The sequence below is a fragment of the Brassica napus genome, chromosome C9, assembly GCF_020379485.1.
Source record: "Brassica napus cultivar Da-Ae chromosome C9, Da-Ae, whole genome shotgun sequence".
Classification (NCBI taxonomy): domain Eukaryota; kingdom Viridiplantae; phylum Streptophyta; class Magnoliopsida; order Brassicales; family Brassicaceae; genus Brassica; species Brassica napus.
Genome location: NC_063452.1, coordinates 35,721,750 through 35,734,441, shown reverse-complemented (window position 1 = coordinate 35,734,441; position 12,692 = coordinate 35,721,750). Strand labels below are relative to the sequence as shown.

Genomic DNA, 12,692 nt, shown 5'->3' with positions numbered 1-12,692 from the left:
AAACTGAGATCAATTTCTTGTTAACATGCGGTACACATAAAACATCTTGAATTTTTAGTGGTTTAGATGAAGTAGGAATGATAGCAGAACCCGTATGTGTTATTTACAAACCTGAGCCATCAGCTATCGCGACCTCTTCACCACCAGTGTACGCTTGATGAATCCCCAAGTTGTTGAGGTCCAACGTTAGGTGATGTCTTGCACCGCTGTCAAGGAGCCAGCTATTCGGATTGTAGTAGGACGCTTGAGCAACATTGGCACGTGGTTGCCAAGCGGTAACCTGAGGCATCGGTTGCTGCTGATTCCCGTAGACTGACTGAGGTCCTTGGAGTTGTGGACAATGACAGGCACTGTGTCCAAAGACACTACAGATCTGACACTTTCCTTGGTAACCACGGGATTGAGTCTGAGCCTGAGACTGTGGAGAGTAGGAGTGGAATGAGGACTGCTGCTGGTGAGATTGTTGACCACGATATCCCCCACGACGAGCTTGATTGTTGTTGCGGTTATTGTTGGAGGGACCTTGATAGTTTGTGTAGTTTGCAGGGACTGGAGCAGTTGCAGCAGGAACAGAGACTGCTTGGAGTTTGCCTTCTTGATTAAGAAGTTTCTCATGGATCTCAGTAAGAGATGGTGGCATATCTTGGCCTTCGATCTGATCAGCGAGAGTCTTATATTCCTCTGGTAGACCATTGAGAATGTGTTCTATCTGATCCTCAGAATCAAGAGCTTTACCGAATAAGGCCAACTCATCAAAGCGTGTAGTCAGTCCTTGATAGTACTCATCAATAGACTTCGTTCCTTTCTTCCACGAACGTAGTTGTTGACGAATCTGTTGAACGTGTCCCCTACTTGGCTTAGCATAAGTTGTTTTGAGAATGGTCCAGATCTCTGCTGCAGTGGTTGCTGTTGAGAGAATCGGTTGAAGAGTCATCGTAATGGCACCGAGTAGTGCGCTGTAAATCAGCCGATCTTGACGTTTCCACAACGTGTATGCAGGATTCGTCGCAATCGCACCATCATCGCCGGTGATGGTAATATCAGGAACAAGGGTCGATTCATCTAGATAGCCCGCCAAATCATATCCATCGAGGAAGGCATGCATGTCTACTCCACATGAGGAAGTTGGAGCTTGTGAGCTTAGTGACATTAGTCATATTGATGTTGAGAAGCGTCGTTGTTGTTGAAACAGCAATGGTCTCACTGGATAGAGCCGGCGAATTGGAGCTGTTAGACATGGTAGAGCTCGAAAAAATTTGAAAGTAAAAGAGACGGCATAGGTAGAGCAAGCTTTGATACCATATAGAGAATAGGCTGAATACTTTATTATTAGGTATACAAAGAGTATTTATACAGAGATATACGTAGGGTTATGAAAAGTATTAACTAATTACAAAGAGAGCCTCATAGTATAACATATTTCCTTAACACCAGTTACTACTGTCTCAGAACTCAAAGATGTAGAAACAGACTCAGCTGCACCAATTCAAGAAGTTCAAACCGAAACATATGTGGTAAAGGAGAAGTCTGAGACAGAACAAGAGTGTTCTCTTTTCTTACCTCAGTCTGAATTTAATTTCAATAATTCCTTTGATGAACTAACTTGTCTTGAACCGGTGCAACCGAGTAGCCTTGTTTCAATTTTACAGGTTGCCAAAGAAGACTCAGCAGAAAACAACCAGAGCAATCAACATAAGGAGAAGAGTTGGAACAGCCGAAAAACTTGCAGTCAAATAAAACTCCTGAATCCTTGTTTTATGACCTGCAAAGGCACTGTAAGGAGTTTAATATGGTTACTTCTCTGCCTGAAATGTTTCTTATGGTTAGTACTCATGATGTGAAATGTTTTGGTCTTGATAAAGTTAAAGAATTTTGTGTTTCAAACTCTGTTTATGACAACATGCTTAATTCTATCAAAGAACTTGAACCAGATAAACTTTTTCATCAAAAACGTTTTCAATATGAAAATAGAAACTTTTCTGGTCATGTTTTGAGTTTTGAAAAATTTATGAATCACCCTGAAAAGATTTTTGAACCTGAAGCTAACTGATTTTTCTTTCAGAAAAACTTGTGATTCACTTGCTAGAACTGAAGAGAAGTTTTTTGTTGTGAACTTTCCTAAGCATGAACTAGTCACTAATGATTATCTTGTCTTCAAAGAACCTAGGAAATTTCAGGAACCGAAATTGCATCAATCTGATATTAGATTTGAATTTGTGAAATCTGCAAACTCTAGGTTTGAGCTTAATTGTTTATGTTCTACAAACTATTCTAAGCGTGTTAGTTTGTTCTTTGATAACATTATAGTGTATAACACCTTCTTTGATAAACCTATTGCAATTTTTAAACATGAGTTGAATGATTCTGAGCATATAGTTTTATGCCTTCAGAACATCTTGATTTATATTACATTCTTTGATAAATGTGGTGCACTTCTAAAACTTGAGCTAAGTGATCCTGAATATATTGTTTTGTGCTTTGGAGACATTCTAGTCTACAATAATTTCTTTGACATGATAACACACTTGACTTTTCCAAAGCAATATGAAAAAGGTACAGGTGAAAATAGGGGCTATAATGATCAGAGTATCAAATATGAGTCCTTGTCTAAGTTGGAAACGCAACAAACCAACCTTGAACACTGTCTAGCCGCCAACCTTGACATAGGTGCAGTCCGAGGATCATATCTCAACAACCAAAGGGCATTAACCAACAAAATCAACTGAAATGGAAACTTCACTCATCAGGGTCTCACGTCGAATTGGAATCATGTCCAAAGCTTCTCAAATGAAAGAGTTATAGATTCTACAAGTCGGGTGATCTTGTGTTTGCTTTGTTTGAATTTTTCAGAGTTTAAAACAACTCAATCCTATCTATGGCGACCAGGTGAACATGCTAAGGTAAGTGATCATATTTTCAAGAGTTCTTTTATTATGGATTACACAGATATGATGCACTTGTTGTTGTCAAAAGAGCCATATGCAGATTATGATGAAGCTTTGAAGCGTACAAGAAGAAACAACAAGCGTAAGGAAGGCAAGCGATTCAAGCCACATGATTTGATCCAGAAGAGACATAAAGACGTCACTTGCTTCATCCTCATCAAAGAAGCACTTCCAGATGCAACCTACAAGCCAAAACCGAGAAAAGACAAAATTGGGATAAGACTCTTACTCTTTGATAGATTTTCATGTACTAACTTGTCTTGTTTCAGTGTATCAGATTTGAGGAATGCATGGGGAGAAAGAAGAATCAAACGGTTCATGATCTCACAAATATTCATCAACAATGCCCACCAGCTCGATTTGCAAGGTAAGAATGGTAGCAATGGATTTGATGTTACTAATTTAGTTTCTTTTCTTGCAGATGATCCAGATTTGAGGACAAATCCTTTTCAAGAGGGAGGGAATGATGTGATCATAGATAGGCAGCTTGAACCGGAACATGAAGAGCTTGTAGCTGAGGATGCAACCTTGAAAAATGTTTTGAAACAAGAAGAATACATTGGTCTTGGTCGAAGCTTGATCATCCAAGACACATTAACCACCATTCAAGCTACTCCACCATCAAGCTGATCATCATCTAGGCAAGTGGCTTGTGTGTACTCTTTTTCCTTTGATTGGTTTTGTCCCACTGGGTTTTCTAATCAAAGTTTTTAATGAGGCCACAAGTTCACTTTCACATCTCCTAGATGATGCATCTCGGTCCAACCTTATCCCCAGACCAACCTTATGTTATATTATATACTATGCTTTTATTTCATGTTTTTTTTTTGAAAGCTCTAGTCTTTAAGTTTAGTCTTTGTTGTAGTTTCAAGAGGAGCCTTTGCGCTTTATTTCTCTTATGTTTTCTAGACCTTGTGCATGTACAAGGATCTCTCTTTATATGTGTGTTTCGAAATCAGTCTGAATAACAAGTATTCTTTTATTCAAAATCCTTATTTTTCTCTCTTCTTGCTTTGTCAAGTTCGTGAGTGTCTGGTGTGTAGTATCCAGTCTGCTGGTGTTTAATATCCAGCGTCTAAGGGCCTTAGTTTGGTGTGTCATATCCGATCTATTGCGTAGGAGTATCAAGGAGCCTTTCCGCAGCCTCTTGTATCACCATTCGATCCATATGCCTTGAGAAACTTGAGTCTTTTGATTCGTTTCTCCAAGGATTATCCCATCTGTTCCAGAGCAATTTATTAAGATCTCATTATTTTCCGTCACACATCCATTTAGAACTTCAGAGTTAAGCGTGCTTGCGCTGGAGTAGTGAAAGGATGGGTGACCTATCGAGATATAATATCTGATACCGTGCAGTGAGACCAAAGCACTGGCAAAGGTTGGGTTGTGATTACAGGTCAGAACCGAGATAGCTAACCGAAACGAGCAACACTGCACACTGACTTGCAGCCATTACAGATTCTCTCCGTGAATTCTTTAAACGTCGTGGGAGGATCAGAAGCGACGGACTCCTTATCGTCCCTCTTGATAGGCTTAGCAGAGGTGGAGCTAGAGTAGTTGATAAGCCCCCATGAGTCTAGGAAATCAAAGACACAGCGTATCACTCTCGCATTCTACCAGAAACAAAACCTTGAGAAGGAGAGAAAGAAAGATCTTCTTCTGCGAACGTAACCGGTCCGGTGGCAATGAATTTGAAACCGAAGGCGCTGAAAGATGCTCGAACTTTGAAGGTGATCTTGTGGGAGACGACACAGTCGAAGAGAAGAAAAAGAAGAGTCGAAAAATTGAACTTTCAAGATTTTTATTTTTCTAATATGTTTTATTTTAACATTTTCTTAATATATATTAGTTACTGTTAATTATATTTTAAAATTTAAACTAAGGGCGTGGATTTTCATAAAATATTAGACTAATGGGACAACATTAGAACAATATTATCCCATAAAGACAATGTATGTGTTTTTTTGGTCTAAAAACAATTTTCCCTTGTTTCTTTTAAGTTTGGTTTGCTATATTGTTTTCTCTGTTTTATAGTTGGTTTTTTGAATACATCATATTTGTTTCTTCTGGTTTTTGATACATCATACTTGGTTCTTCTCATTTTTGTAGTCTACTTTCACAAACGTAACAGGAAGACACTATTGATTTGGAAACCTCGAGAGTACTGCTGTCAATTAGAAGCGTACTTACAGTGCATCATCCTCTTCTATAATCCTGGACCTGCCAAAGCAGCTAGCTGACGCTCACCGCAATATCGAGGAGCAAGATGCTTGTAATGAGCAGCAGGCTGCTTATAACGCAAAGCAGGATAAAAGATAAAAAAACTCTCTTTGCTGGAGAAGTTTTTGAAGTTTTTGACTGCAATAGATCCAAGATTCCTTGAAGGCATTACAGCTAACCAATCTGATGATTAGGTTCCAGGATGATAATTAGGTTCCTTTTTTAAATAAAAAATCTTAGTTCCTTCTCTTGTACAGAAAACTTATTATGTTTTGGTGTTATAATAGGAGTTCTTTTGTATCAAACACTTTCTATTTCTTATTTACAATCGTTTAAAAACAGTAAAATCATTCAAACCCGAAATCAAGCAAAATAAAATCTAAACCGAAAAAATTAGAATTGTTGTGTATTCGTTAATCAGTCATTAAATAGTCACCATATTGTACATTTACGACCAATTTACGACTACGGTTTTACGAATGTTTCCAACTACCATTTTACTACTGATTTCCGACTACACTTTCATGACTAATTTTTCGATCGGTAACTTACGACTGCTTTGCGATGCATTTCCGTGACCCTAAAACGACTGAAGTAAAATTGCATCCTAGTCGTAAGTGTACTCACAAAATAGTCGCAACATTTTACGACTTAACTGTGACTGATTACGTACTATGTACTGTACTCGCAGAGCAGTCCTAAACATTAGTGTTGCGATGCGTTAATTTGCAACCATCATGTTCAGTCGTAAACATTTGCGTTGCGAGTGATTACCTACTAATTGGGTAGTTGGGAAATACATATTTTTTTGTAGTGTATTTTTGGTTATTAAGCTGGCCTAATTTAGAATAGACCGGTGAATTTAATTTAAAAGCTTACAAAATGGGTTGATCGAATGGAATGTTACTTATTTAATGAGAGATATGTAGTAGATGCATACAATCTATATATTGAGAGATGTGGGAGATGCATAAAATCCTAAACAGTGAAAATACAATTTGATATCGGTTTAACATAAGGTTGTTACTTATCGAGTCAAATATTATAACGATTGTACTTGTCGATTATTTACGTACGTATTTGGATCATACTGACGAATATATAGCCTGGATATTATAAGATTTCCTTTAAAAGTTAAAATGAAATAAAATTCAAGCATCTACTTAAATGCCATGCAATGGAAAAAGAAGTTCCACTCACTTATGAATAAAGGAATGACGAATTTAAAGTCCACAGTAAATACAAAAGGAGCTTGTGAATTATTGTGATTCTTTGGTAGGTCTACATGCACATATGTAGATGCTATGCGTTATGTTGAAGCAGCTCTTAAGTTATTGTTTGATGCTCTTCCATAACTTTTTTTCTGACAAAATTCCATTGGTTCTTGCCTAAAATGATTTCAGATCGGAGAAGCAAAACAGGAAATAACCCAAAGTCTTTTAAGGATATTTGTTAAATACATAGAAGGATAATATAGGCAATTTTATCTATGATAAATACTGGGGTTTGTTTAGAAGTTATAGGAATTGTTGCTACACCTCTTCATCAAGAAAGCATGACTAAAGTCTCGTTTGAGTAGGATTATCAGATAATATTGCATCCTTAATTTTGGTTCTGGATTTAGAGGCCATGTCAAGTCCCTCTTGAGGCGCTGCATCAATCAGAAGCTGGACGACTTCGTTCATGGAAGGGCGGATTGTGGGAGTTCTGCTCGTACAACGGATAGCCACACGCAAGGCATTGATCATGTCGGTTTTTGATGATTCCGATAATCTCTTGTCTAGTGTCTCAATCAATCCTTCTTTCGTGTCAATCTTTGTTGACACCCAATTCACTATGTTCTTGTTCTCTCCGAAACACGAGTCTACAGGTTTCTTCCCCGTTATAAGCTCCATTAGCATCACCCCGAAACTGTACACGTCGCATTTGATCGTTGCTTTGGAGGAGTACGCATATTCTGCCATTAGCAAATGCATATCGTCAAAAAGCTGAAGAAAAACTTGTACTAAAAAAAAACACGATCACTTGAATTTTAAGGAACTGTTTATATTAGTTATAAACAAGAGAATATTTTCTCTAGTTTTTTTTTTTAATTATCATGAATCAAAAACTTCTTATAAATAGTTTTTTCTCCAAGTTACAATAATATGCCATGATCTAATTTTTATGTTTCCGTTTTTTTCAAAAGGATTGCAAAGTGTCAAGAAATAAGGTTTCTAGAGGTATTAGATATCACCTGGGGCCAAGTAACCGTAAGTGCCAGCGATAACGGTTGTGGTTGAATCTTTTCCTCTAGCCTGCAACACCTTTGCAATGCCAAAGTCTGCGACTTTAGGCTGATAGTTTACATCTAATAAGATGTTTGTGGATTTGATGTCGCGATGAATGATTGGCGGCGAGAGGTCATGGTGAAGATAAGCCAATCCCTGAGCGACACCAACTGCGATCTTATGACGAGTAGACCATTCTAGATGAACAAAGCCTTTGTGAAGAGCGTCCCATAAGTTACCATTTGGCATGTACTCATACACCAAAAGACTACAATCCAAACTTGAGAAATAGCTGAAGAGCTTGACGATGTTCTTATGGCGAATGCTCCCGAGCGTCTCAACTTCGGTTTTCAACCCCTTGTTCAAATGCAATGTGTCTTCTGAAGCCGAGTCTTTGCTGCTTTGGCTCCATAGTTTCTTCACCGCAAGTACTTCTCCGGATTTCAGCTGTACCCTATAGACAGTACCCGAACCACCGTGACCCACGATGTTCTTGTCCACAAGAGCTTCGAGAATCTCTCTTTGGTCGAAATTTATGCGGTGGAAACTCTTGACGTCGTAGGAGAAGAAAGAAGATGCTAAGGTCTCGTCTTGCTCTATCACTGGTCTATTTTTACTCATCCGTTGTCTTAAGTAAACCATGATGCCCCCGAGGAGTAGAATGAAGACTGAGACAAGAACTGCCCAGATCGAGCTCAACTTCTTCTTACTTGGAGCCACTTGACACATTTTAAAATTCAAATCCGACGAACCAGCGTTTGGTGGAACACAGAGATTAGGGTTATCTGAAAAGCTTTCTACAAGACCCCCTCTTATCAGCGAGGCAGGGATGGGACCAGATAGCTGGTTGCTCGAAAAATTGATTGACGTTGGGAGCAACTCGGAAAGGTCTTCAGGGATTCTTCCGGTGAGACGATTACTTGAGAGATCAAGGACGTTGAGAGATTTCAGATTCGAGAACGACTCAGGGATTGAAGAATCAAGGTGGTTTCCTTGCAGAACAAGTAAGTTTAGTCGTCGGAGTCTTCCAATCTCTGAAGGTATTGGACCAGTCAGTTGATTGTTGCTGAGATCAAGCTTCACAAGATTTGTGGCATGGGATATTTCGGAAGGTATAACACCGGAGATTTTATTACCCTGCATAAACAGCTCTGACAAATTCCAAGCGTTTCCGATGGAATTAGGTATTGGACCCGATAAGAAGTTGTAAGCCAAGTCGATGATCGAGACATGAGGTAGAGACGTAACTCCTTGGGGTATAGTTCCCACGAGGCGGTTGCTCGCAACACGGAACCGGATAAGAGTCTTGCACCTCCCATAAGTCGCAGGGATCGAGCCAGAGAACCGGTTTTGTAGTACAAGAAAGTACAAAAGCTTACCGGATTTGCAAACTTGGCTCGGAAGTGGACCAGAGAGGCGATTTTCCGAAACATCAAGAGCGATCATAGGCGAGGAAGACCCGAGATTTGGCGGGAGCTCACCGGTCAAGTAGTTGTCGTAGAGAGACAAGATCTTTAAGGTTCTTGAGTTACCAAGCGACTTGGGAACCTCACCGGTTAAGCTGTTGTTGTAAAGCTGAAGCACTCGGAGTTTTGGAAGACTGCATATTGATTCCGGTATTCTTCCGGTTAACTTGCTAACGGAAATATCCAAGTCCGTGAGATTTTTGAGATTACCGATTTCGTCAGGTATACTGCCGGTTAAGTGATAATTATAGTAAAGCTCAAGCTGCCTTAGGTTGGAAAGATTCCCGATTTCTTTTGGAATCTCGCCGGAGAGGAAATTTCCACTTAGTTCGAGATCAACAAGGGAAATCATATCCCCTATGGATCTTGGGATGTTACCGTGGAGCATACACGTCATCAGGAGCATGTGTGTGAGCTTCTTGAGTTTGGAGACATAATCCGGTAGAGTCCAGAGATCGAATTCAGGGTTCTCGTTAAAATTGAGATACTCTAAATCGGTGAGATTGAATATCGAAAGTGGGAAGCTACCGGTGAAGTGGTTCCAAGACATGTCGATGACTCTCAGAGATTTCATCGGTGAGAAATCAGGGAGTGTGGCTGTGAGATAGAGAGAGCTCATGTTCAGCTCTTGAAGAAGAGAACAGTCAGGGATGTCGTTGAGGAAGCTGCTGCTTCTATTCAGATGGTTGCGAGAGAGACGAAGAACACGAAGGTTTGGGAGGAAAGAGCAAATCCCATCAGGAAAAATCCCGGAGAGTGACAAACCGGAAAGATCAAGATCGGTAACAAGTCCTTGACCGTCGCACCTTACGCCGGTGAAGTTACAGTAGTAAGAAGTCACGGCGTCAGAAAGATTCCAAGAGGACAAAGCATCGCTGGAAAGAGAGTTTTTCATAAGCTTGAAGAATTGTGATTGTTGGTGGGAAGTCATCAAGCCCCATAATTGGTTGCTGTTGAAGCAAAATATGAGAAGAACAAAAACTGGGAAAAATCTGAAAAGCATTTCAGGAAAAGCTCTAAAGTAAGCAGCAGGAGCAAACTTAGGACGCAAGAAAGAGAGAACTTTTGGGTCTGGGAAGATAAATGAGGGGAAATAAAAAGAGCTTACGAGTTGAAGGACTGAAATTAATCCGAGCTTATAAAAACGAAAGAAGGGTTCAAGTTTTTCTGTATACGATCAGAATCAGATAGATGGATTTTACGAAAAAGATAGATTTAAATAATATAATTGAAGAAAGGGAGAATAGATATGTTTCCTTTAGATAAAGAAGCTTTATGATTATACCCACTAAGTTATTATGGAGAATAATGTAGAGGTGTATGTAGCCAACTTTATACCTCCGAAGCTTTACTTTAATTTCTTGTTTTTATCACAAAAGAAGAGTTGAAATATCACTGAATCTGATACTAAAGAGTGCACGATCACCTGTCCAAGAACCTCGCTCTTGTCTCGACATATTTTTTTTTTGCTTGAGTTTTTGTAACGCCCCGACCGTCCACGGCTAATGGACCATCCACGCCCGCTCTCTCGGCCCGTAGGCCCCATTCCGTTCCATCTGTCGGTCCGTTAATTTTCCAAGGCTCTAGAGTCTTGTTTACTGACCCTGCAATCACCACCTGGCTTTTTTCCATGCTTTGGCCTCATTTGCACGCTATCGCGAATCACTTTCGGATAGGTCACCCATCCTTCCACTACTCCAGCTCAAGCACGCTTAACTCTGGAGTTCTTTCAGGATGTGCTCCGGAAAAGGTAAGTCAACTTTGGTGACATAAGTAGCCAAATCAATTCTCTTAAACCTTTCCATATATCACAACCCGGGATGTTACAATTCACCCCCTCTCAAAGAACGCAACGTCCTCGTTGCGCCCACGACAGGTCTCAAGACGCCTCTCGGGTCGGAACTGAGATGGCTAACCAGCTCTGATACCACTTGTAACGCCCCGACCGCCCACGGCTATGGGCCACCCACGCCCGCTCTCTCGGCCCGTGGGCCTCATCCCGTTCCAACGGTCGGTCCGTTAATTTTCCAAGGCTCTAGAGTCTTGTTTACTGACCCTGCAATCACCACCCGACCTTTTTCCATGCTTTGGCCTCACTCGCACGCTATCGCGAATCACTTCCCGATAGGTCACCCATCCTTCCACTACTCCAGCTCAAGCACGCTTAACTCTGGAGTTCTTTCAGGATGTGCTCCAGAAAAGGTAAGTCAACTTTGGTGACATAGGTAGCCAAATCAATTCTCTTAAACATTTCCATATATCACAACCCGGGATGTTACAATTTAATTGTAACACCCGTCTCCTCCTCTCTCGAGACCGGCGTGCTACTAACCGAAAAATACGAAATTAAACCGATTTATAAAACCGAATAAAATGTCAAACCTTTTAATCAAATAATTTCCAAATAAACAAGTTTATAATTTTAAACCAAATACATTAAATCGAAAAGTTAATTAAAACCGAAATAAATACAGTTATCCCAAGACACCAATCCGTCCACATATCCAACTACTCGTCATGTTCACCTGCAAGGGGAAGAAAGAGGGGTGAGTAACAGGGGAGAGTTACTCCGTGAGGTATGGGATGCTAAACGCGCAAACCACTGACTTGAGTAAATAGAACTCCCACTATGGAAGTTTAACTCTAACATGAACACACACAACGCCTAGCGCATCACACAAACACAAACAATGCGATGATAGCATATAGCTAGTCCATACACCCCGCATCTTCTCATATAATATGTAGCGTCGCTAGTACAGTCTGTCTATGTATCCCCGCCCTCTCAAGTAGCGTCCATGGTACAAACGTCTCTGCACCACACGCCCGCACAGGTAGCATCGCAAGTCCAGACGTCTCTGAACCCCTGCCCGCACAATCAAAGTAGCGTCGCTAGCCTAGACATCTCTGAGCCCCCACCCGCGCACATAGTCCCTACTCGTAGCTATGTGTACATACATATATATATCGCATCTCTTAACATCACTCAATCAATCAACGGTTGAATCCTCTAGTTCCAGTTTACAGTGAATGAACTAACAAACAATCAAGACTCAAACAGACGGATCATGATTCGAAATCTAAACTAGGATAGAGAGAATTCTACACTGGTACGGGATTTACGGAATAGACCCTCACCTTAGTCACTGGCTGGAATGATCAACAAAAGATGGTCAACTGACGTCAAACTGCAACACGAGTATCAACGGCTTAGGCTCAGAGTCTCAGGAAATAAAGTTTCTAAAAATGGAAACTTTCCTAAACTGGAACCTTTCTAAAAATAGTAACTTCCTCTAAATAGAAACTTTCCTAAAATAGAAACTTTCCTAAAATAGTAACTTTCCTAAAATAACTTATTTCCTAAACTAGAAACTTTCCTAAAATATTCATATAACTAGAAATAAGGAGGCGACAAACTTACTAGAAAAATTCGCTAGAAGCTCGTCAAGAAATCCCGTCGGAAGCTCGCCGGAAGCTCTTCCGGAAATTCCACCGGAAAAATTCACTAGTGACTGGTCGTCAGATAATTCAACAACAACTCGTCACGTGCAAAGAATTACTTTGACTTGATGAGAATGAAAAGAAAGGGTAGAGTTCCTTATATAGGAGAAGAGAATGAAGGAAGATTTTCTAAATTCCAATGTGGGACAAAATAAAATGAAAAGGAAATTTTAGGTTTTAATTAAAAAAAAAAAAACAAATGGGCTTTCCCATTTCCATAGTTACAGTTTTTTTCTTCTCGGATAGACATCGCACACAGCCTTCCATGAGCGATTGTTATATAATATATT

General features: G+C 40.0%; 1 protein-coding gene across 1 annotated transcript; it reads right to left on the bottom strand.

Moving 5' to 3' along the window:
• Nucleotides 1-6,575: 6,575 nt before the first annotated feature.
• On the bottom strand, nucleotides 6,576-10,221 carry LOC106423260 (receptor protein-tyrosine kinase CEPR1-like). Its single transcript, XM_022712023.2, has 2 exons — nucleotides 7,402-10,221; nucleotides 6,576-7,122 (listed from the first exon to the last, which is right to left on the bottom strand). Exons 1-2 carry the CDS (start codon nucleotides 9,902-9,904, stop codon nucleotides 6,725-6,727), a joined length of 2,901 nt encoding a protein of 966 aa, XP_022567744.2. The 5' UTR covers nucleotides 9,905-10,221; the 3' UTR covers nucleotides 6,576-6,724.
• Nucleotides 10,222-12,692: the final 2,471 nt, after the last annotated feature.

Coding starts and splice junctions, on each gene's coding strand:
- LOC106423260 (XM_022712023.2), bottom strand. CDS start 9,904: ATGCTTTTCAGATTTTTCCCAGTTTTTGTTCTTCTCATATTTTGCTTC. Junction 7,123..7,401: donor TTACGGTTACTTGGCCCCAG/GTGATATCTAAT, acceptor TGCTAATGGCAG/AATATGCGTACTCCTCCAAA.